General features: G+C 44.1%; 5 protein-coding genes across 12 annotated transcripts; 4 read left to right on the top strand and 1 right to left on the bottom strand.

The window, feature by feature from the left end:
* Positions 1-980: 980 nt before the first annotated feature.
* susd1 (sushi domain containing 1) lies at positions 981-7,180 on the top strand. Of its 6 annotated transcripts, XM_057032715.1 has the most exons (19): positions 982-1,378; positions 1,452-1,592; positions 1,927-2,082; positions 2,176-2,328; positions 2,396-2,575; positions 2,848-3,027; positions 3,123-3,302; positions 3,415-3,594; positions 3,974-4,153; positions 4,303-4,482; positions 4,950-5,129; positions 5,392-5,556; positions 5,635-5,729; positions 5,803-5,989; positions 6,067-6,160; positions 6,408-6,648; positions 6,723-6,762; positions 6,866-6,959; positions 7,092-7,180. In XM_057032715.1, the coding sequence occupies exons 1-19, from the start codon at positions 1,330-1,332 to the stop codon at positions 7,108-7,110; spliced, it is 2,694 nt and encodes an 897-aa protein (XP_056888695.1). In that variant the 5' UTR covers positions 982-1,329; the 3' UTR covers positions 7,111-7,180. The 6 variants fall into 6 exon arrangements, with proteins under 6 accessions (XP_056888697.1, XP_056888695.1, XP_056888698.1 ...); XM_057032717.1 differs by lacking the exon at positions 3,974-4,153 and having other exon boundaries at positions 981-1,378; XM_057032718.1 differs by lacking the exon at positions 4,950-5,129 and having other exon boundaries at positions 983-1,378; positions 4,303-4,392.
* Positions 7,181-7,276: 96 nt separating this feature from the next.
* On the top strand, positions 7,277-11,149 carry zbtb26 (zinc finger and BTB domain containing 26). Of its 2 annotated transcripts, none has more exons than XM_057032728.1 (2): positions 7,277-7,434; positions 8,989-11,149. In XM_057032728.1, the coding sequence occupies exon 2, from the start codon at positions 9,011-9,013 to the stop codon at positions 10,310-10,312; it is 1,302 nt and encodes a 433-aa protein (XP_056888708.1). In that variant the 5' UTR covers positions 7,277-7,434; positions 8,989-9,010; the 3' UTR covers positions 10,313-11,149. The 2 variants fall into 2 exon arrangements, with proteins under 2 accessions (XP_056888708.1, XP_056888707.1); XM_057032727.1 differs by lacking the exon at positions 7,277-7,434 and adding an exon at positions 7,441-8,849.
* Positions 11,150-11,945: 796 nt separating this feature from the next.
* On the top strand, positions 11,946-14,602 carry p2rx4b (purinergic receptor P2X, ligand-gated ion channel, 4b). Its single transcript, XM_057032732.1, has 12 exons — positions 11,946-12,114; positions 12,197-12,344; positions 12,431-12,502; positions 12,671-12,743; positions 12,933-13,029; positions 13,101-13,181; positions 13,262-13,403; positions 13,713-13,852; positions 13,924-14,017; positions 14,099-14,164; positions 14,238-14,342; positions 14,433-14,602. The coding sequence occupies exons 1-12, from the start codon at positions 11,972-11,974 to the stop codon at positions 14,469-14,471; spliced, it is 1,200 nt and encodes a 399-aa protein (XP_056888712.1). The 5' UTR covers positions 11,946-11,971; the 3' UTR covers positions 14,472-14,602.
* A 244-nt stretch (positions 14,603-14,846) lies between these two features.
* Positions 14,847-19,138, top strand: gucd1 (guanylyl cyclase domain containing 1). 2 transcript variants are annotated; one of them, XM_057032740.1, is made up of 7 exons: positions 14,847-16,531; positions 16,605-16,686; positions 16,792-16,957; positions 17,030-17,121; positions 17,234-17,475; positions 17,639-17,698; positions 17,806-19,138. In XM_057032740.1, exons 1-6 carry the CDS (start codon positions 16,525-16,527, stop codon positions 17,668-17,670), a joined length of 621 nt encoding a protein of 206 aa, XP_056888720.1. In that variant the 5' UTR covers positions 14,847-16,524; the 3' UTR covers positions 17,671-17,698; positions 17,806-19,138. The 2 variants fall into 2 exon arrangements, with proteins under 2 accessions (XP_056888720.1, XP_056888719.1); XM_057032739.1 differs by lacking the exon at positions 17,639-17,698 and having other exon boundaries at positions 14,852-16,531.
* Positions 18,680-22,599, bottom strand: upb1 (ureidopropionase, beta). Its single transcript, XM_057032737.1, has 10 exons — positions 22,192-22,599; positions 21,093-21,264; positions 20,936-21,023; positions 20,537-20,631; positions 20,304-20,462; positions 20,059-20,228; positions 19,714-19,795; positions 19,522-19,564; positions 19,295-19,449; positions 18,680-18,857 (listed from the first exon to the last, which is right to left on the bottom strand). The coding sequence occupies exons 1-10, from the start codon at positions 22,293-22,295 to the stop codon at positions 18,774-18,776; spliced, it is 1,152 nt and encodes a 383-aa protein (XP_056888717.1). The 5' UTR covers positions 22,296-22,599; the 3' UTR covers positions 18,680-18,773.
* Between the last annotated feature and the right edge of the window lie 505 nt (positions 22,600-23,104).

Here is a 23,104-nt window from a genome sequence, read left to right as displayed (position 1 = left end):
CCACAGCCTTCACGGCGTGGGGATGGTTTACCTGAAGGAGTTTGTGCTGATAGATGATGACGATGACGGGGACATGTCGCTGAGGGAGAAGACCGTCACAGACCTGTCGGTCATGGATGGGAGGGCTGCTGACCTGGTGTGCAGGAGGCTGTTTTCCAGCTCCAGTGGTTCAGTGTCAGACGATAAATTGGAGTCTCCTGCTCCCGATGGTCCTCGTCCGGAAGAGACTCAAACCAAACAAGACAAAAAACGCTGTTGTCTTTGTTCTATTCTATGACCAAGAAGCCCATCGTTAAGCAAATGTTTGAGCTTAAGGTGTCATTCTTTTTCACCATCTTAAATTTTCTTTAAACTCATCTGTTTGTACCTTTTCTGTCCTTTTGTGTCCACTGCAGTAGATTTACAGTCATTGGCTAGAAGGATGAGCTGCTAAAAAGAAATAAAACCCTTTAAAACATCCATTTTGCTCTATTTTTTCCATCGGAATTATTTGATACTGGGACCACAGCGAATATCTGTATTAGTCTGATGTCAGACTTTCACTTTCATTTAAAAGCAATTTTTCCACCTGATATCTTTAATTCGTGTGTGAGTTTAGGCTTAAAAGATTCCTGCTGTGTTTAGTCATTTTTGGTGTGATCGGAGGTGTCAGACTCGGGGTTGAAATGGGGCTAAAGGAGCCCCAGAGAGAGGCCAGTTGTGTGGTTGGGGAGGGGCCCACAGAGACAGTCCAGAGGTTCTACTCCCTGTTTGTGAGGCGGTCGCTTGTTAGTTTGAGTGACAGAGAGACCCCATCGTGGACCCTACTGGCCACAGAGATAGCAGCTCACCGCACTTATCTCCCCCTCCCACAACCCACCACCCCCTCAGAAAACTACAGCCTGTAGATGCGCGTAAACAATATTTATAGTTGGTGGCTTTTAATAAATGTTCTGAAATGAACTTTTTGGGAAGTCATTTAGAAAGTGTCAGTAAAAAACGTTTTTTTCCCCCCTTGAAACATTAGTCAGAGGTCTTCCAGCAGGTCTGTCAGCCCAAACATAGCCATTATCTTCCACCGCAGCTCTTAACATATCACCAGTACCGGTGAAGAGTAACTGAATGTGTCAGCGGATGACAAGATGAAGCCACAAAACCACCAGCTGCAAGAGGATCATTAAGAAAATGAGCTATTTATTTGGCTGACCTCATCTTACACACCCTCCACGCCCTCGGAATCCTGGTTATCAAGCCCGCTCAGCCTCAAATATGGTCCACGGGACGGAAATTAAGCTGAGAAGCTGAAGATGGGGATAAAGGGTTGTTGAAGTCAGCAGATGCTCAGAGAGGATGAGGAACGGGACCATGGAGGTGCTGGTTCTTCTGTGTTTCACTGCAGGTTAGAGCAACACTTTCTCCTTCCTCCATAGATTTTTACACCTGGTGAGATGCTGTTTTTATCGTCTCCTCAGGTGTCCTGGCAGGAGGCCACTCTCAGGACATGTGCACCGCCTGCCACACTAACGCCACATGTGACGAAAAGTTGGACGGTTCAGGAAAGGTTTGCAACTGCAAATACGGATTTGTGGGCAATGGAAGGACTATCTGTTTAGGTAGGGGAGAAAAGCAATCATTTTAAACCTTGTGTTCTATCTGTTATATGATCTAGTTAATCCATTTTGTCATCTTGTTCAGAAAAATGCAGAATTTTGGAGCTGATTTTTTTTTTTTAATTAATCAAAGAAAAATAATGAAGTAAATATGGAAATGACTATCATTAATATTTTACAGCTATGTCATGCTATATGTCTCTTCAAGTCAAGTGTTGAGAAAATCCCTATTATCAAGATTTTAAGACCCAAAAAACCATCACATCATCCAAGTTTAATTCGTCCCCTGGCGAGCATTAAGCTGTCCTAAAAAAATTACATTTTGATTGTTTCTTAGATAAAGACGAATGTCAGATAGGAGCTAATAGAATCTGTGGTCAGAGCACCACCTGCCACAACACGTATGGCAGCTACTACTGTACCTGCATGAGCGGCTACAGCCCGTCCAACAACATGGCTGTCTTCATCCCAAACGACGGAACCCACTGTCAGGGTGAGTTTCAGCTGAAACCGGACTGTTAAAGCCCTTTGATTGATTTCAGAGACCAAACCTTAAAACCGTGTCTCCTTTATGTTGCCCGTGCAGATGTTGATGAGTGCAGAATCCCAGGTTTGTGCGGAGACGGAGCTCAGTGCACAAACCTTCCAGGCAGCTTTGAGTGCAGCTGCCAGCTGGGATATCGAGTCCAAAATGGAAAAGAGCCCTTCGTCCCACGCAGGGAAAACGCCTCCTGTAAAGGTAACGCCAACTGATGGACGCCTTACTAGAACCACGTGACTAAAACCTGCTCTTGCTGGTGCTTCAGTGGTGGACTGCGGTCAGCCGGCCTCCGCGGGGGGCACCGTTCTGCTGTCAGCAACAGCAACCACATACAGCAGCGTGGCCACGTTCGCGTGTGATGAAGGTTTCATGTGGAGGAGTGGGGACAACAGCTCAGTGTGTGGTGCTGATGGACTCTGGAGCCCAGCCTCCATTAAGTGTGAAGGTAAAAACACACCTTCAATGCATAACATGGGACAATTCAGCATATTAAAGCTCTTCCAAGACTCCCTAATATTCAAGCCTTGATAGCAGCTGCGTCTTTGCTCCCGAAGGAGCAGTGGGAATGTTCCGTAGTTGTTCCCACTCCTGTGAAAACGAAAGAACGTTTTGATAGTGAGAGCTTTTCTTGTCACTCTGAGCGGTTTGGCAGCACAGTCGCGGCTCCTGGAGAATCCTGCCGAACGCAGTTTGATGTTGTCTCATTTTGGCCCTCAGAAGTTGACTGTGGCCCCCCACCTCACCCCCCTCACACTCACATGGTGTGGAATAAGAGCTCCAGGGTGGGTGCCGAGGTGTTTTATCAGTGTAACTATGGATATCACAATGTTGGGGAGGGAAATGTGTCCGTCTGCGCCGCTGCGGGACTGTGGGAGAAACCCTCGGTGGTCTGTCAAGGTACAGTCAGAACTACATTCAGGATATTTCTGCTTCTCTCGTTCCGTTTTTCACTGCAGGGTTGCATTGATCTTGGTGCATGTTATTTGTTGCAGAGACCTCGTGTGGGAGTCCACCCGTAATTGAATCCACCGAGCAGATGTGGAACAATAGCTCAACCCCTGGCAGCACCGTTCTCTATTTTTGTAAGGAGGGCTTTCATAAAAAAGGAGGCGAAAATGTCTCCGTCTGTAATGAAAAGGGTCAATGGAGCATCCCATCACTGGTCTGCAAAGGTATTTATGACATTTTCTGTTCTTCTGTCAGTACCAATACATAATTTAAGGATGAATTCATTTACGAGAAAGGTATTTATTAAAAATGTACTAATTCTGTTTCCCCTTCTAGAGATATTTTGTGGGAATCCTCCTATAGTGCCCCACACTGGCCAAATGTGGAATGGCAGCTCCATCCCTGGAAGCGCTGTTACTTATTACTGTAAAATAGGATTTTATCACCATGAGGGAACAAATATGTCACTGTGTACAAGTGAAGGTTACTGGACACAACCAAGTATCTCATGCAAAGGTAAAAATGTGCTATGAAACTTCGTAAGTAAGTTCGCTTTTGCAAAATGATGTGGGAAAACGTGAAGAAAAATAAATTTGAAAATACTTCTTCCACCTTCTTCCACACTTTAAGCCTGTCTGACAATTTCAGCTCTTCTCTTTATCGGGGTCACCAAAGCAGATGTAAAATTATCCTTTTCCCTCCTCAGCGTTATCTTGTCTCATGCAGTCCTCTTGCTCCACATCCAAAAAGCTCCCCATCTTCTGCTTTGCTCATGTCCAAACTAATTCAAACCTTACATTTATTTCTAAGAAGTTTGATACATGTGTTGATGTGTCACGTGGGAGATTCCCAAAAATGATGCCTTTCATTGTTTATTTCCTTTTTGTCCATGTAGAAGTAGACTGTGGTGTTCCTCCACCCGTCCCTTACTCAGTCATGCAGTGGAATAATGTCTCCACTATGGGCTCTCAGGTTGTTTATAAGTGTATTTCTGGATATCACAATGTTGGGGAAGGAGGCTCGTCTATTTGCACAGCCAGTGGAGAATGGGCTGATGCCTCTTTGCTGTGTCAAGGTGATACTGGCATTAACAGAAATAATCCTACTCAATGACCTGCTTGTAAAAGATCCTGTGAATTTGCCTTAAATGTTTAAAAGCACACCATCGCTGGCAGGATGTGGCTAACAGTGCTCCACGTTACAGCTGCTCTGTTTTTGTTGTAGAAATCAGTTGCCCAGATCCTGTTTTTAAGCCTCACACCGAAACGCTTTGGGATGGCACGGCACATGTCGGCAGTGTGGTGCACTACCAATGTGAGGAAGGATTTTACACAAGAGGCCTGAAAAACACCTCTGAATGTGGAGCAAATGGACTGTGGGAGGATGTTGATCTGTGGTGTGAAGGTTCTGCAGTGTCCTAAATACTTATCTGCTTACATTTATTTTTAGACTTTTACCTAAGAATTAATTGCTGTTTGACCATTTGGGAGATGGTCTCATTGGCGTGATTATCACCGAAACCTCAAGTGTCGAGAAATAAATACCTAAATTCATCAACACATCGTTAATATTTGCTCAGCAATAAATACTAATCTCATTTAATGGGCCTCACACTCCCTCTAGTGGTAAGATAGTCTCGTTTACATGTAAATAAACTCCATTTTTATATATACTGTTGCATTTTTTTATTTTTATTTTTACAAAAGTCAGCACATAACAGGCTAACATTCACAAAAAAAAGTCCACTAATGTGAAATAATTGCTTATTTAATGTTTTAAAATGTAATTAATTTGTTTTGCACAAAAGATGTTTTAATCTTCCTTGCGCGTGTGTGTGCCTCGTAATGCAGCTAATCCGTGTCTGTGTGCAGAAATAAGTTGCGGCCCCCCACCTAACCTCCCCCATACTAACCCCCTGTGGGATGGCAGCAGCAGGCCTGGCAGTGTGGTGCTGTATGAGTGTATGGCTGGATTTTACCTGGAGGCTGGAACTAACATGTCAACATGTTCACAATCTGGAGAGTGGGGGAATGTATCTGTAAGGTGTCGAGGTAGGGCCCTCATCCCATCACACGGGCATATTTAATGTTCCTGTTCAACCCATAATGGGGGGGGAAGCTGCTCCCTACTGGATCCTGCTGGTGCTTCCCCTCTGTCAGCACATCCATGCATTAGCCAACAGAAAACAGAACCTTTTCATCTTACATGAACTGTGTTTGTCCTTCATTGCTACTATACTGTCTTGTTAAGTCAGAATCTAACAGATATCAATGCAATGTGCAATATTAACCATTTGGCCTCAATATCTTCCAGCTAAATGTGGCCCAATTCCCCAACTCGCCAACTCAGAGGTGGTTTGGCACAACAGAAGTGTTGTGGTCCACCGGTGTGTGCCGGGCTATCACAGCTGGAGGGGCAGCAGCACGTCTGTTTGTGGCAACTCGGGGCTGTGGCTTGAAGCCACGCTGACATGCATCGGTGAGTGTCACCCGATGAGGCGTGCAAACATTTGAAATGAGGGGGGGGGAAGGAAATTAACTTTTGTACGTCTCGTAGAAATAAAGCCACCAATCACCCAGCTGCTCATTTTCAATGAAAGTTGTCTGCGTTGGAGAGCAGAGAAATACGAGGCAGCTACAGAAGTGTACAAGGTAACAGAGCATTTCAAGAACCACTTTTAGGCCAGTTTAGCACACTTTTACAATAATTTCCCCCGCATTACAGGTGACTTACACAGGACGCAGAGATTACCAGAGGTACTTCTACGATAGCAGGAAGCGGTTTCTGAGCTCCACGGCAGATCGGCTGGAACTCTGTCTGAACCTGCTTCCCGTCACTAACTACAGCATCGCAGTCACAGCACTGACAGTCGGCTTCACAGCCACCATCACCACTAACACCAGTTTACCAGGTATCACCATCCAGCCTGATCCCACTGTTCCTGCCTCACATGCTCCTGCTAACAGCAAGAACGTTTCACATCAATAGTGCCAGCAGCACCAGCTGTCTACTACAGAGAGTTTGAGACCCCGGTACCAACTCTGAAGTTGCGTCGATCAGTCAGTTCTCTGGATGCAATAAGGTAACAGCTGAGATGGTGAATGTAGTGTTACAGCAGAATAAGCGAATATTTACACCAATCAATGTAAATATCTGGCTCCTACTTAAAGAAAAATGCACTTTCTTACAGTTCTTATACATTATTAAAACATGTGCAGTCAAATTTGAGTTACTGGGATGTGATTCTAACTAAATTACATGGACACAATGTAGATCTAAAACACAAGTAAAAGTGATTTTAGTATGATTTTTCACCCCTCGTTTCTCAGTTTTTACCAAGTGTTTGTGCTTCCTGCGGAGGGGATTGTGGTGTTCGACTGCTCGGACCCCTCAAGTGACCTAAAGTCGTCGTCGCTGTACATAGCAGCACAGATTAACGCCAAACACGTCGGGACGGAGATGAACTTTACAGTTGGCGATGGATTCTGCTATGGAGGCTTCCTTAATGTCCCACTGAAGAACGGCAGGGACTACTATATCTTTTTACGTGCTGTCAGCCAGTGGGAAATGGTGGGTTATACAATAATTATGGACCTTATGTCTTTTCCATATGCTGGACGTTAATCTAACATTTACTTTCCTAGGCTTCTAAAAGCGCCTGTGTTCTTTGGGCTAAAGTAGAAGGTAACAGTGTAGTTTTCAAATTATAACTTACATAATGACATATATTTTTAGTTTCTATACAGCATTAAGGGATAAGAGTGTAAAATAGTTTGTCATGTTACAGGAATATCCTATGCTCTGAAGGTTTCATCCCTGTCTGCTGCGGCATCAGTGGGACTGGGAGTCTTACTTATATTCGGTGGATACATTTTGACATGGTATGAAATGCATTTGCAAACACATTACATCATATTAGTGTATATAATCCCTTTATCAACAAATATTTAAGACTAAATCATTGTTTTTAATATTTTCATATAATTGTGTGTATGTGTGTGTGTTTATTCCAGGTTTTTAAAGAAGACATGACACAGCTTTCATTGTGTGGGAGGAAAATATTGTAAATTTTCTAAACAATAAACATAAATAAAAATGTAAAGACTACTGCCTCCTTTACAAGTACACAGCATGGCCTGCAGTTCCGCACCAGTCCTCACCAGTCAATGGCAGTAATACCACAAGTTGAGTGTTATATGTATAGAAGAAGAAGAAGAAGCAGCAAAAGCAGCAGCAGAAGAAGAAGAAGTAGTCCCATAAAAGCTTCCTTCACATCACTGGATTAGCAAATATTGTGTGTTTCGTCGATGGGAACCTTAATCCACATCTAACGCGTGTCTTTACGTCGGTAAACAGGTACAAAATGTATATTGTTAATGCGCGTTAATCACTAGTGTCGTCGCTAGTATCATAGGAAGCTAACTGCGGTATATTATCTGTGAATTTAAGGTGGGTGACATTGAAGTAGCAGTGTTTTTTTTGTTTGTTTTTTTTCTTTTGTTTTACAAAACTATTATTAAGTCAAAAGAGTCGTTTAAACAGGGCTAGTGTTGTGTTGCAGTGTACTCGCTGATATTTAATAGGCCAATATCAAAACATAGTGCTAAGCTAATGTTGATTCGAATTCCAATTAAACTAGCTACATTTCTCATTTGGTACACATACACTATACTGCCAAAAAGTATTCCCTCACCCATCCAAATAATCAGAATCAGGTGTTCCATTCACGTCCATGACCAAAGGTGGATAAAATCAAGCACCAAGGCATCCAGACTGTTTTTACAAACGTTTGTGAAAGAATGGGTCGTTCTCAGGAGTTCAGTGAATTCCAGCCTGGAACTGTGATAGGGTGTGCTAGGCTGTGCAACAAATCCAGTCGTGACATCTCCTTGCTCCTAAATATTCTACAGTCAACTGCCAGCTGTATTATAAGAAAGTGGAAGTGTTTGGGAATGCCACTGTAAACTGATGGCACGGGTGCTGATGGGGGCGGACAGTGCGAAGAAGTCACCAACTTTCTGCAGAGTCAATAGCTACAGATCTCCAAACCTAATGTGGCCTTCAGATTGGCTCAAGAACAGTGTGCAGAGAGGTTCAGGGAATGGGTTTCCATGGCCGATCAGCTGTATCCAAGCCATACATCACCAAGTGCAGTGCAAAGCGTCAGGTGCAGTGGTGTAAAGCACTGGACTCTGGAGCAATGGAGACACGTTCTCTGGCAGTTGCCAGGAGAACAATGCTTGTCGGACTGTATTGTTCCAAGTGTAGTTTGGTGGCAGGGGGATTATGGTGTGGGGTTGTTTTTAGGGAGCTGTGCTTGGCCCCTTTGCTCCAGTGAAAGGAACTCTCAATGCTTCAGACAATTCCATGCCCCACACTTTGTGGGAACAGTTTGTGGAGCTTCCTCTTCCAACCTGGCTGTACACAAAGCTAGGTCCATAGAGACATGGATGACAGTCTTGTGTGGATGAACTTGACTGGCCTGCACAGAGTCCTGACCTTGACCCAACAGAACACGTTTGGGAGGAATTAGAAAGGCGACTGAGAGCCAGGCCTTCTCGTCCAACATCATTGTGTGACCTCACAAATGCACTTCTGGAAAACTGGTCAAAAATTCCCATAAGCACACTCCGAAACCTTGTGGACAGCCTTCACAGAAGAGTGGAAGCTGTTATAGCTGCAAATATATAGCTGTCCGGTGGCCGCACATAATATTGAACCCTATGAGTAGGAATGGGATGTCACTTAAATTCATATATGAGTCAAGGAAGGTGAGTGAATGCTTTTGGCAATATAGTGTATGACTATGCAAATAACTGCCACATTTCAGAAATCCCATAGTTTGTTGTTAGACGTGTCAGTTGACTAGTTAAAGCAGGTGAGCTTCACCGTGTCTGGTTCTCTTCTCAGGCGCGTTGGCGATCTGTTCACTATGGCCCAGAACCAGGTGATCCTGCAGTTCCGCTTTGCCACATTTGGCGACTGCATGCTCCAGAAGATGAATCTCCTCCGACACCAGAGACGCTTCTGTGATGTAACTGTTCGTATCAACCAGCTGGAGGTGCCCGGTCACAAAGTAGTGTTTGCAGCTGGCTCGTCTTTCTTGAGGGATCAGTTCATTCTGCAGCAGGACTCCAAAGAGGTTCAGATCACCATGATCCAGGAAGCTGAGGTGGGGCGACAGCTGTTGCTATCCTGCTACACTGGGCAGCTGGAGTTTCCAGAGCTGGAGCTGGTGCACTACCTGACTGTGGCCAGCTTCCTGCAGATGGGTCATATCGTGAAACAATGCACTCAAGCGCTCAACAAATTCATTAAGCCCTCATCCCCCCGGCAACTAGAGATGAATTTGGGTGTGAGGGTTGAAAAGGAGCAGGAGAGTGTGTCCTCCCAGCCTCAGAGCGAGCAAGAGCACTGCGAGGGCCGAACTGTTCATCAGGAAGTCAAGAAGGTGGAGCCGCTTGATGACGACAACGATGGCACTGAAACGGATGACGATGACGATGACGACGTCATCCTGGAGTCCAAGTCCCCTGTGCAGAACCTAGGCAGATGTCCCCGGCAGGGTATGGTAGACAATGACATAACTATAGTAAAGGTGGAGTCTGTCAACGACGCAGCCGAATCCTCCATCTTTGGGCACTTCCCGAGCAGCTCCCCTGCCTCCCTTCATTCCCCTGAACCTCAGCACTCCCTCGTCAACTCCACCGTGGACAGTCGTGGCAGCGAGATAGCGAGTCTGCCAAGCATGGCTGGATTCCCATTTAGTCCCCCTCTAGCCGACAAGCACCTTGGGTATCCAAGAAACTACGACAACCCCCGTCAGTGGTACCACCAGTGTCCTAAATGTGCGCGGGTCTTCCGCCAGCTGGAGAACTATGCCAACCACCTCAAGATGCACAAGCTGTTCATGTGCCTCCTGTGTGGTAAAACCTTCACGCAGAAGGGCAACCTGCACCGACACATGCGCGTCCACGCTGGCATCAAGCCTTTCCAGTGTAAAATTTGCGGCAAGACCTTTACCCAGAAGTGTTCGTTGCAAGATCATCTAAATTTACACAGTGGCGTTAAGCCACACCGCTGCAACTACTGCGAGATGGTTTTCGCCCATAAACCGGTTCTCCGCAAACACCTGAAACAGATTCACGGGAAGAACAGTTTGGACAACGCTAACGAAGGCAGCCTGCAAGACGGGGGGCTGGACTTCGATTTTGGCCAAATGGGAACTCTCTGAACTTTTTGTCATCACTCTGCTGGATACACTGATGAAATCTTGTAAAGAAAAATGACATCACAAGCACAAACATCAAGTCCGACTTGTGTTTAAGGCTTACAAACGCGTTAAGATCTTAAACTGGAGGTTTCTTTATCTGTGTTTTACTGTAGCGTCATTACTGTGGACTAGAATTTTATTCGGTGCATTGTAGGGCCCCACGTTTTAGGGCTGCACAGTTGATCAGATTTGAATTAGAATCACTATTTTGTTCAAATGAACCAAAAGAATAAACATTTTAACCAGTTTCCTTTAATGTTTTTGAGTGATACATAATAGAAATTAAATATAGACTTATTACCATTTGAAAAACATGTATTTTAGGGAAAGTCCTCTGTTTTTACTTGACATTGTAATAAATGGATTAGTGACAGTGAAACTTTTAAGTAATTCATCGAAATCTCAATTTGGTCCAACTTGATGCAGCCCGTCGTTATACTTGAAAAAATTGCACCAACACCCAGAACATTGTCATCACTTCGTGATGGATGGATAATAACTCGTGTCTGTTGTCTAATTTTAGCAAAAGTAGAAAATGCGAGTACATATTCCCTGTATATGGCGTATCAGTCATTTGTATATTGAGCATTGTAGCCATTTTTAACTGTGTGACTATAATATGGACATGATGAAACTTGAAAGTGTTAAAAATATCTAACATTAGTAAACACTATGTGGATGTGTTGTAAGGTTCAGGTGTGCAGACCTTGAAGGTACTACTGGACCAAAGTGGCATTTGTGTCTGTCCTTTGTTCTAAGAATGATCATGGAATTAAATCCCTCAATGATCAAAGTGTACTTGTGTGAGCGAGTTAAAAAGCAATGAAATTTCCTGCATTTCTCACACTGAACATCACATTTTGACTGTCTCTGCGCCCCTGCAGTCAAACATTATGTATGAAAACAGGATTATGATCACGTTTAGGCTGATTTTGCTCCATTTTAAATGCTTTTACTGGAAATAAAGGTGTCTTCCACAGTCATCAAAGCGCTTTTTCGAAAAGACGAGAACAGATGTTTCCTTTGTTTTGAATACTATCGTAACCTGCATTTAAATTTAGGGTGGCTGTTAACACAGTTTCATTTGTTTGCTGCTGTGTGTAATCTTCGCTCCACTCAGTCGATCACTACAGCAGTAGATTAGAGCAGGCGGTCATTTGCATGTGGGTTGCAGCCTTTTAAACGCACTTTTATACGTTTATTTAAACCCATCAATCCCTCTGGGATTAAAGTTGAATATTCTGCAGGTTAAGATGATTCTCGCTATCACGTTAGGGCTGCACGATGAGCCAACGGCAACAAAAATGAGCTGTATTCTTTTCAAAAATCTGCTTCATTTATCTGAAAATGAGGAGAATACAGAACACCACTGGCTTCGAGGAACTAGAAATAAACTGGTTTGTACTTCCTGAATTAAATACGCCACATATGCTTGTGTGAAGACCCTTAAATCAGATTTAGAGTAAAGATAAAATGGTGAAAGTTGTCGTTGCTGATGTGACGAGTGTAAATGCTCCCGCTGTGCAGGCGGAGGACGTGTCCGTTCCTCCTAATTTGAATAAGGTGATTTGAAGAGCGACTGCGGCGTGTGGGGGCACAGATCATCACCGGTCTGCAGAGATGAGCAGGGTCGTGGACTTCTGCCTGAACTGCCTCCACGCATTTTTGGACTATGAAACGTCAAAAACGCTGGTCATCCCCAATTTACGGGTCGGCTGCATTTTCAGGTTCATCCAGATTCTCATCCTGCTGTATGTGGTGGGGTGAGTAAAGGTGTGAGGTGGGATGCTGAACACACGCAGCTGCAGGGACCTGTATGGTCATGGTACCTCTGAACTGTTACAGGTACATTTGTGTGGTGAGGAAGTCCTACCAGGAGAACGATTCTGTCATCAGCACCGTGACCACCAAAGTGAAAGGATTCGCCTTCACCAACACTTCTGACATGGACGCCAGGCTCTGGGATGTGGCAGATTATGTCATCCCTCCTCAGGTAGATAGTATTCCTATTTTTATTCTAGAGAGAACACACTAACATCTACTTTTCTGCTGCCACCTAATGATCTCGTGTTTCCACAGGGTGATGATTCTTTCTTTGTGTTGACGAATGTGGTCATTACCCCCAATCAAACTCAGTCCCGCTGTCCTGCAGTGAGTGACTGAGTTATTGTTCCATTCTGTGGTGTTATTATTCATAATCCCTGATGAATTTTGAGTTTGACCTACAAATCCGCAGTCTAGTGTTATTACATCTTCATGGTGATTTGATCTCCAAAAGCATGTTGATGGTAAAATGAACACCCTGGTTTTCTTCTCCAGCTTCCAACCCCCAAAACGACGTGCGTGCGTGATTCCGACTGTATCAAGGGCCTCACTGAGCCTCGTGGGAATGGTAGGCTTTAGTACCAACAGCGCATGAAGAGATAAAGATGTTAAAATAAAAGTTCATCACTGATGCAGAAGCAGTGTAAAATGTGCCGGATAGAAACACATAAAAACATTCAGATGGCATTAAAAATAAAAACAGGTGAGAAAATATGTATGATACATTAAAATAAAGTCAAAGTTGGCTCTTCTTTAGGTGTGCAAACAGGACAGTGTGTGCAATTCTCCACCAACATGAAGACGTGTGAAGTGTTCTCGTGGTGCCCTCTGGAAATAGACGCACAGCCGCCAAAGTAAGCAAACATCCCTGTATTTTCCCAGCAGGAAACAGTGATGTGGACTGACGCGTCTCTCTGACCTGCAGATCCGCCATCTTGGCAGCAGCTGAAAACTTCACTGTGCTGATCAAAAACAGCATAATGTACCCCAAGTTTAATTTCCACAGGTCAGTCAGTCAGTGTGCACATGATGCGGAGGTATTGTCGCGCGTGCACACACATCTGTTACCCGTCGTTGTCTCCTCAGGAGGAACATACTCCCTCACATCGGGTCCTCGTACCTCAAGAGCTGTGAATACAACCAAGAAACGGACCCCGAATGCCCCATATTCCAGCTCAAATACATGGTTTCAGAGGCTGGAGAGGACTTTCAAGACATGGCTGTGAAGGTCGGCCTAAATGCCAAAGGAGACGGTTCTGAAAGTACCAGCTTGCTAAAAACATGAACGAGCACACGTGTACATGGTTGTTAGTGCACTAGTTGTTCCCTGACACAGGTCACCGGCATAAACAGACGGATGATGCGTCTGTACACCGTGGCACACATCCGGGACGGTCACTGCTGCGATAACAGCCGTCTTTCACAGTGTTCAGCAGTCGTTATTGTAAAATACTGAGGCAGCTTTTAAGCTCTGCTGTCGTCTGAAATCCTCTGTCATTAGAAGAAACCTTTGAGAATTGGTTTCATGTTCATTCAGGGTGGCGTTCTCGGGATATTTATTGACTGGAGCTGTAACCTGGACTGGCCACAAGGGAATAAATGCCATCCTGAATACACCTTCCGGAGGCTGGACAACAAAAATCCTCTCAACGATGTGGCCACTGGGTTAAACTTCAGGTGAAACTCCCTTTAAAGAATGAAATTAAGCTGAACATGAGTGTATTTAATAAAATGAACACTGCTTGTAGGTTTGCAAAATACTACCAAACCCCAGATGGGAAGGAGACAAGAACCTTGATTAAAGCATATGGAATCCGGTTTAATGTTATTGTCTTTGGAACTGTGAGTCTGCATAAATCTTATTTAAAACATTTTATTTTGCATATAATCTCCTTCATAATACCCCCTTTTCTGATCCTACAGGCGGGAAAATTCGGCATTGTACCAACCATAATTAACTTGGCTGCAGCATTAGCATTGCTCAGCTTGGTAAGTAGGTGTGATCGTGAGAAAGATGGAGGAAAGACAGAGCAGCGAGGATTTCCTTTTTCCTCCCTCTCAGGTTCCTCCAGTTACTGACTGGGTTATGCTGACGTGCATGCGAAAAAGAGATCTCTACAAAAGACACAAGGTGTCCCTGCTGTTGGAGGATACTGATGCTGAATCGGTAAATTATCGATCACCTCTTTGCTGACAGATCAAGCATGACGTCACAGGTGGCCTGTTACTTTCTGCTTTGTTTCCTTGTTTACCACAGGTGCTGTCAATGGGACCCACTTATGGAACCCAAAAGTAGTGCTGTCATTTCAAGATGGAACTTTTTCCTGCAGATAAATCTTAAAGTGCTCTGCAATCAGAAACAACAATCAAAAAAATAATCAACATTATCCAAATTCCTCAATAAAATGTTCAGTGTGTGACAGTAAAGCCTGTTTTGTCCAGACCCTTCATCTGGCTTTTAAATATCATTGTATAATTGATGTAGTATGACAATAAATGTTCCTGTTTGGGTCCAGGGGTTGTGTCTGGCTTCGTCCTGCAGGGGGTGCGCTGGAGCACAATTGGCGGCAGCTGGCAGGCGCACCTGTAGGCAATTTACATCTGCCGCCTATTTAAGCAGGTTGTGCCTCCCCATCAGGGCCAGGGGGTTCTGTTACGGGACGAGGGTTGTTTTTTGATAAAATAACAGAACCCGAACACAGGACACAGTGGTAAAAGGGTCAAAGGTTTTATTTACGGGGGGGGAGAGCAGCAACACAAGGAAGACGAGGGCAGCCCTCCAGGACTGCCAAGCACCAGGGAACAGAAGCAGTCTTCCAGGAAACAGAAGCAGTCTTCCAGGACCGCCGAGGGAACACCGGAACCGATACAGTCCTCCAGGACTGCATAGCACTCGGGGGCAGAAGCGGCCCTCCAGAACCGCAGAACACCAGGGAACAGAGGCAGTCTTCCAGGACCGCCGGAGTCTGCCCTTCACAGGTCCACCGGTAAGTCCTCCACCAGAAGCAGCCCCCCTGGACTGCAGAGAACTCGGGAGTCCGGCGCGGCACGCTCGCCGGTCCAGCAAACGGCATGAAGACCTCGAACGTGCCCAAGAGACACAAGACAGAAGCAGTCCTCCTGGACTGCAGGAAACTCAACCAGAGGCAAAACCCACCACACTCTGGCTACGGAACCCAAACACTCACTTTCTACCGCTTGTTCCTTCACTGAGGGTCGCGGGGGGACTGGAGCCTATCCCAGCACGATGGGCGGAGGCAGGGTACACCCTGGACTGGACGCCAGTCAATCGCAGGGCTAACACATATAGACAAGCAACCATTCTCTCTCACACTCACGGGCACTTTTTAGAGTTTCCAATTAGCCTAATCCCCAATCCTGCATGTCTTTGGACTGTGGGAGGAAGCCGGAGTACCCGGAGAGAACCACGACAAGGGAAACCCTAACCACACAACACACGAGGGAATCCGCACAACCCCCCTGGCCGTGATAGGGAGGCACAACCTGCTTAAATAGGCGGCAGATGTAAATTGCCTACAGGTGCGCCTGCCCGCAGTGCCAGCTGCCGCCAATTGTGCTCCAGCGCACCCCCTGCTGGACGAAGCCAGACACAACCCCTGGACCCCAACACTGGCTTGTGTAAAATCAGTTATATAATATATATTATAATTTACAGTATAAACTTGTGGTTTCTTTTTAAAACAGAAATAACCTTAAAAACGCCATGATGTAATGTCATTTTTGTAAGTAATATTCTGCTGTGCTTCCATTTACAGATCATGTTAGTATTTTAAAACATGGCTTCCTAGGCAACAAAAATAGGCCACAAAGAAAACAATTTTACATGCCACTGTTGCTTTTTCTCTTACTACCTTTATATTTTGTTATTTTACCCTGCTTGTATCTTTGCATTATTTTTACGTGCTCTATTTGAGCAAAGAATTGTTTCGTGACGCTGTCCATGAGTAGAATGATGTTTTGAGTCCTCCTCTCCATGTGGGGGCAGCATTGTCTGGCGCCACAACAAACAAGCTTCTCTGCAGGATAACAGCCAGAGAAGTAGAAGACCATCAGAAGAGGTTCGAACAGAACTCAGAAAAGAGAAGCGTCAAAAGAAACGTTAATCGTTTATGTGCGATTGGGTGGCGGCCTTATTTCTAGTAGTGGTCTGTTTCGATGAGTTGGTATCACTGTAATGAGAAGCTGCTAATAGCCGCTGTTAGCCCGACAGCTAATCTTAGCCGCTAGTGCGTTGGGGCTAGTGTAGATGAGCAAACCCAACCCATTTTCTTAAATGTCGTAAATTAACTCGGCCCAGTAGTTGGCCGCTGACTTAAAAATCCAGCAGAATGGCAGGTGAGTAGGGGGGATTCAACAACAAGACAGTACACGTGTATGTTATTTTGATGGAATATTGGTGTTTTCTCAGAGGATGTTTTGCTGAATGTGCCCACCATTCAGCAGCAGTATCACTGGGACTGTGGGTTAGCCTGCTCCAAGATGGTTCTCAGGTAAATACACACCAGGGTTCCTGACTCACACCCTCACAAGTTACAGTTCCTTGTTGCGTTTTGGTAGTCCTTTACAGAGTCCATCAGGCTCTGATTATTTTTTAGGTATCTCCATCCAGTCAGTGAAGAAGACTTTGAGAAGACTTGCTGGGAGCTGAAGCTGACCCAGAGTGTTTGGACCATTGATCTGGCCTACCTCATGCGCCACCTGGACATCAGGCACTGCTTCTGCACACAGACTCTGGGTGTTGATAAGGGTTTTCGGACTCAGGTAAGTTGCACAGTCAAAGCAGAGTGAAAGGTGTGCTATTGCTCTGACAGTTACATTTTTCTTCCCTTGCAGTCTTTTTATAAGAAACACTTTGACACGGAAGAAGACAGAGTGAATAAACTCTTTCAAAATGCAGAAAGTAAAGGTGTTATAGTAAAAAAATGGTGAGTTCAGTTTTATGTTAATGTTACATTTGGTAAATTAGTTGACATTGCGTCTGTCATCGTGCTTTCTTTGCTTCATGAAAGATTTGGATTTGTGGTTATTGTTCCACAGCTCTGTGTCAGTTCAGGAGATCCAGGCTCACCTGGAGCAGGGCCATGTTGCCATAGTGCTCGTCAACGCCGTGGTCTTGAAGTGTGAAGACTGTTCCTCACCTGTAAAGTACTGCTGCTTTCTGCCGGTGGGCCAGAAGTGCTTTTGCAGGAAACCAGAATACCAAGGACACTTTATCGTATTGTGTGGCTTTAACAAAACCACTGGCTCCATTTACTACAACAACCCTGCATATTTTGACCGTGAGTACATTTTGATGTCTAAAACAAGTTAATTAGTCAGTCTCTTGAGTGGCCCAAGCCATCAACCCCCAGATGATTGGTTTTAAGGTTGTTTTGTTCGTGCTCTGCCCCTCAATGGGGAGTCTTATTTATGCATTTCAAAGAATGATGCATTTGACTGTAGATCACAAAATACTTGAACTGACAAGAAAGTGAACAGTTTTCTGATGCTGCTACAGTGAAGGTATTCTTTATTTTGATATTACAAGCTTTTGTGTCATTTCATGGCAGCAATCTCACAGAATTTAAGATGAATAATGTCAATAATGATGTGTTTTGGGGGGTTTTCAGGGGTGTGCTGCACCAGTTTCCAAAATTTTGAGGCTGCGTGGCGCAGCTACGGCACCGATGAGGACATCCTGTTTGTGTTCAAGGACAGTTGATGACTCTTCAGCCTTCATCTCGTTGCTGTCCCCTCAGGTGTACAGAGCCTGGTCTGCTCACGCCAGAAGGATTAGAAACTCTGGGATGAGGAGATCCCTGAAGCAGATTTTTATCACATTGTAGGATTTTGAGTGTGGTTGCTCACGGATTTGGAGCAGCGGCCTCCAACTGAGTTGAGGAATGAAAACTGAATGGATGTGGGAATCTTGAGAGAAAAGGAACCTTTTGGGCAAAATGTGCACATTTAATGTATCTTGTTTGACATTGGTTGCCTCACCTCTACTTATCTAAACTTTTATTTTATTTTTTTACTGAGGATTCTTTCAACAGGAAAGCTGGGAAGTTGATGTGTTTTTGGGCGTCTCAGGTAATGAACGGCCTCCAGGGTCACGCCTGTTTTGTGAGCAGGTTCTGAATTGGGACTTTTCTTTAATCATGTCATGGAACAAAACAGGTCTTTTTCCAACAGCCCCAGGTTTTATTTTCATTTTATGTATTTGTATCTGCACTACACCTTTGAAAGCATCCAACCTTATTTAAAATTAAAAAGTAACCATAAATTTGCTTTTATAAATCTTAACTCATCTTGCTTGTGAACAAACAGGATATTTTAAACTGCAGATATATTTTTTAGGAAACAGCCACATTTATTGCTGCAATTAAAACCTTGGAAATTGAGCATAATGTTATTTTTTGTTTGTTTTTTTTTTTTTTTTTTTTTGTTTTTTCCTGCACATTTTGGCCACAACTTTAGGACAAACTATTAGAGCAGAGATGTAGATCCAGGGAAGACACAATGATGTTAGGGTTTATTTTCTGTATGAAATTATTGACACAGTTGAAGGTACAAACCTCCCATCATTTTTGTACTGGCTCTACTCCTTCACTACATGTGGTTTAAAGTCGTGTCTGACGGCGTTGGCGAGTTCCTCTGCATACTCAGCATACCGTCCAGTCATCTGTAAAATAAACGGGCAGATCAAAGCAATAACTCTGACATCCTAAGGACAGCAGGTGGAAGCAACGTCCAGCACGGGCTGGTTTATTGTTTAATGCATTCACTGACTTTTTGACTTACCTCAAACTGAACATCTCTGACCTGATGTTTGTATTTTGCACCACTTTTGCTGAATATTATGTACAATTTGAGCAGCTTGAGGTGTTCAAATCTTATTAAAGCAGCATTATGCTGTTCTGCCTTTAACTTTGTTATACAGAAATAAAATCAATGAAGTCATGACTGGGACTAGCATTTATTTGCAGGAATGCAGCCTCACTTGACTCCGATTTAAAGTATTTTGCATGATGTGTTAGATTTGATAGTTGCTTGATAAGTTTATATAAGTGCACAGGCTGCTCACATATGACACTATCCAGCTCATCTGCCTGTTTTTACCTTAAAGCTCCATTTGTCACTGAGTTGTCTGTTGAGGTTGAGGTCCATTTCTGCCACCAGTAATCCGTCCCGGGTTCTGGAGAGGCCCGGGGTGCGGCTGCCGTCAGGAGCGGCCACGTAGCTGGATCCATAGAAATGCCCGAAGTCGTGATGAGCTGTACCAGTCAGGAGAGCCGTCAGTCACTGCCATGAATAAACTTCCCAATCCCAGGGAACAAAGTTCTTACCTTTCTTTCCATCACCGGATGTGAATTCATTTTTGAAATGTTCCTGTGGGAATGAGAAAGAAGCGCAGTCACGCAGACCCTGAGCAGCAACAGGAGGAAACCTGAGCTAAGGGCAGTTTCTGGTGTTATCACCATGTGGACCCTTTAACCAGATGTGCCTGTGATTAATCAGATCACAGCCCAAGAACTCACCGTCCCAACTCTGTTGATGGCACAGGTGAAGCAGTGGTTGGCAATGGCGGCATTCCGGGCTTCAATGGGCCACATGGGCTCACTGGGGATAGAGAACACCAGAGGTGATGTGATAACGTCATAACATCAGTAGAGATTTGACATCTCACGAGGTCCATCTGTAGCATTTTTCAGGGATTTAGGAGGAAGTCAGAACTTATTCCATCACTGAGGTGCTGCTTACTAATTTCACTAGAATCTGATTTAAGAATTTTTGCTGCACAATCTACAAAGACTGAAAAACGGAGGATGTACAGGGTGAAAGGGAGCCAGAATAAGATGCCATATCTCATTCCTTATTTTCACCTGAGAGCTCCGACAGTTGCCGAAGGGTTGAAAATGATTTCGGCTCCGTTCAGACTGTACATGAACCAGTTGAGAGGGTGGTGGCGCCCGTAGCAGATGTTGACAGCTATCCTCCCAAACTGTGTCTGGAACACCGTGTGTCCCGTGTTTCCCTCCATATAATATGTGGACTGGGTTTGGAACAAAGAGATCATTTAACTTCATACGCTGGATAAGATGATGCAGTAAAAACACACAGGCTCAACCTCATTGAAGTCCCCGATCCTGGGAATGTGGTTCTTCCGGCTCTTTCCCAGCACGTTTCCAGAGTTGGAAATCACCACAGCGGTGTTCCACAGGGTGCTGTGCAGCTCGTCTCGCTCCAGGATGGGAGAGATGATGACCATGTTGTGTTTTTTGGCCAACTGATGTAGGAGCGACAGCGTTAATGTTCTGCCGTCCAGCACGTTGTCGCGCTGTCGCACGACTGTCACCTCACCTCCTGACAGAAACGCGTGGTGTTCCCGTCTTCAGCCGACTCGGCAAACTGGGTCCACGGATCCTTTTCACGGGTGCAGAAGGCAAAGGGCATGGCTGCAGAGAGCAGAGGAGGCCGATTGACTGAGGAGGCAATTTGACCAATTTTATGGAACCGTGGTTTTAAAATAAATACCCAATAAGAGGAATAATTTATATAAGAGGTATAATCTATAATAATAAGAGGTATAATCTTCTGCAATATTTTGAAATGGCTTTTTTTTAAGACGGTTTTTTTATTCAATTCAATTTTCAATATCTTGCTGAAGTGAAAATTAACAGCAAATGAGAGAGAAAAAGAGAAACTCAAGTAATATTTCAATGGTCTCTGAGTTAATCTAAATATTATGTGACAACTCACTCCATGTCTCCTGAAAGCAAATGATGTTTACGCCACACATGGCCGCCACCTCAATGATTTCACCGATGCGGCTGTGCATGGCATTGATCTGTGAAGGATTGATAGTTATCAATGGATGCAGCCAAACACACAACTACAAGTCCTGTTATGTCAATACCTGCTCCAGGACGGGGGCGTCGGTGGGCAGCACAATGTGGTGCTGGATGAGTCCCACACGGGTCCTTCTGGGCGGCCGCAGCTGCTCCTGCACAGCGTCGAACCTGTAACCCTTCAGCTCAAAGTTACGCTCGCAGGCAGCTTCTACGGCGCCGGACGGGAGGTCCAACTTCCTGTTCAGATCCAAAGGAGAAAATTAGAAAAGGTTCCTTTCATGACTGTGAATATTCCCACTTCTATTGATCCAATTTTGGCAAATACTTTCTGGTTGAATCAATGTTTGTATCATAACTATCAAAATCCTGCCTTAAATAAAGTTTAAAAATGAAATAATTAAAGGTTAAAGGAGAGGAACAGACACATGAATCATAGATATAAATAAATGTAAGATAAAATTAATTCATACTATTTCTACAGGATGATTAAACAGTCAGGACCTCTTTTAATTTCCAACATAATGTTGGACATACTGAGCCTCAACATGGATGAACTTAAGACACTATATGAACTCTGACTAGGTTAAAGGTTGTGTGGTAGAAACTGCAGCAACTCTGGCCAAAGTTCATTAAGCAGAACAATTATTTACCAAGAACAACCAAAGTTAAAATTAATTACAATTGAGAGGTGCAAGACAAGACAAAATACTTTTAGGCCAGTTCTGCACTTTTAAACATATGCACATAATAAATGAGAAGTAAAGTTTGTGAACACACTCTTATTTCTAATTATAACAGTATACTTTAACCCCCTGTCTCACTATGACCCACAGTATATAATTATGTAACATGTAGGCTCGGTTTACATGAGAAACGTAATTTAGAAAAGATAACAGTAATTAGGTGTCCCTCCTAGGCGCACCTATTGTTATTTACGTTGATGTTACTACTAACGTAAATCTGTACTTTATACCTTACTGGGCTAGTTTTTACTTCCCCCAGAAGTACAACCAACAACTTTAATTTTCATGTCATGCCATCTATTGTACATTGTGATTAATGAGTACATATAAAATGTTAACTTTGTTTTGCCCGACTCTAATTAATGTATGCATGCTAATATGCTGGAAAACCCGGAAGAACGCTGTTCTCGCGATAACTCACCCCGCGCCCTGGCCGAATAAAATGCGCTTCACCTCTGTGAGCTCGGCCTCTGGCAAGTGAGCCTCCAGCGACTTCTCCAGGGATTCAAACTCGCAAACGGACATTTTCCACGCTTTTTATTTTAGCACTACGCGGCGACGTCTGCTTATCCTGAGCTGCGTGCGGGTCTTGTTTGTTCCCACTCGTTATATAACGCTGAACGGAGTCTGACGCAACTGAAGAATTTAGGAAAGGTCGACGGTTCAAAACCGACGCCAGTCATTAATTAACCGTGTGTAGTGCGGAACTTTCTGTGGAAAAACAGAGGGGTCAAACCCACTCATGACTGGGTAAATGAAAAAGATATCTCCAAATATATTCCTATTGTATATATTAAAAAGTGCATAGGAACGGAATAAAATAAGATTCCGTAAATTCATCGTGGATCCCCCTTAAGTACTCACAATATTTGTAATAATTTTTATAGATTTTTTAGATATTGGCCTGCAGGTGGCCGCAGAGAATCGAATTTAAGTAGCTTTAGTTGACTTGAAACTGGTTTTAATTACGACCATCGTTCACTCGTTTGCTACAGGAAAATCAGCTCCTCCATTAGCACAACGTAAACAAAAACATCATGTCTTGTACTGCTCAGGAATCACTGTCATTGATATTCTTTTGGACAAACATTTAGCATGGCAACTTAAAATAATGTAGTGCTAAAACATGGGGGGGTCTCTGATGAGTCATTAAAAGTGCCCCAGCCCCCCCTCCCCGTGAAAACCCCATAAACGCTGGCCCTGTAACCTGAACTCACACGGGAATGATGATAAAAGCTGGGAAAATAATGCACTTCAAAGATTCTCTGAGATTCTGCTTCCCAGAATGAGAAAAAAAATCAAAGTTTGTGACTCAGTGGGATTCTACATCAGAC

This window comes from Takifugu flavidus, chromosome 5, assembly GCF_003711565.1.
Source record: "Takifugu flavidus isolate HTHZ2018 chromosome 5, ASM371156v2, whole genome shotgun sequence".
NCBI lineage: Eukaryota > Metazoa > Chordata > Actinopteri > Tetraodontiformes > Tetraodontidae > Takifugu > Takifugu flavidus.
The sequence above is the reverse complement of the archived record's forward strand: the minus strand, read 5'-3'. Positions and strand labels throughout refer to the sequence as shown.

Bases quoted from the DNA above. Each gene is read 5' to 3' on its own strand.
- gucd1 (XM_057032739.1), top strand. The intron at 16,958-17,029 runs GTAAGTTGCACA...CTTCCCTTGCAG, and splicing joins ATAAGGGTTTTCGGACTCAG to TCTTTTTATAAGAAACACTT. The intron at 17,122-17,233 runs GTGAGTTCAGTT...ATTGTTCCACAG, and splicing joins GGTGTTATAGTAAAAAAATG to CTCTGTGTCAGTTCAGGAGA.
- susd1 (XM_057032715.1), top strand. From the start codon at position 1,330: ATGAGGAACGGGACCATGGAGGTGCTGGTTCTTCTGTGTTTCACTGCA. The intron at 5,730-5,802 runs GTAACAGAGCAT...CCCGCATTACAG, and splicing joins CAGCTACAGAAGTGTACAAG to GTGACTTACACAGGACGCAG. The intron at 6,763-6,865 runs GTAACAGTGTAG...GTCATGTTACAG, and splicing joins TCTTTGGGCTAAAGTAGAAG to GAATATCCTATGCTCTGAAG.
- p2rx4b (XM_057032732.1), top strand. From the start codon at position 11,972: ATGAGCAGGGTCGTGGACTTCTGCCTGAACTGCCTCCACGCATTTTTG. The intron at 12,503-12,670 runs GTGAGTGACTGA...TTTCTTCTCCAG, and splicing joins CTCAGTCCCGCTGTCCTGCA to CTTCCAACCCCCAAAACGAC. The intron at 14,165-14,237 runs GTAAGTAGGTGT...CCTCCCTCTCAG, and splicing joins CATTAGCATTGCTCAGCTTG to GTTCCTCCAGTTACTGACTG.
- zbtb26 (XM_057032727.1), top strand. From the start codon at position 8,812: ATGGGATGTCACTTAAATTCATATATGAGTCAAGGAAG. The intron at 8,850-8,988 runs GTGAGTGAATGC...TTCTCTTCTCAG, and splicing joins TCATATATGAGTCAAGGAAG to GCGCGTTGGCGATCTGTTCA.
- upb1 (XM_057032737.1), bottom strand. From the start codon at position 22,295: ATGTCCGTTTGCGAGTTTGAATCCCTGGAGAAGTCGCTGGAGGCTCAC. The intron at 20,632-20,935 runs GTGAGTTGTCAC...TGCTCTCTGCAG, and splicing joins TTGCTTTCAGGAGACATGGA to CCATGCCCTTTGCCTTCTGC. The intron at 18,858-19,294 runs GTAAAAACAGGC...TTTATTTTACAG, and splicing joins GTGACAAATGGAGCTTTAAG to ATGACTGGACGGTATGCTGA.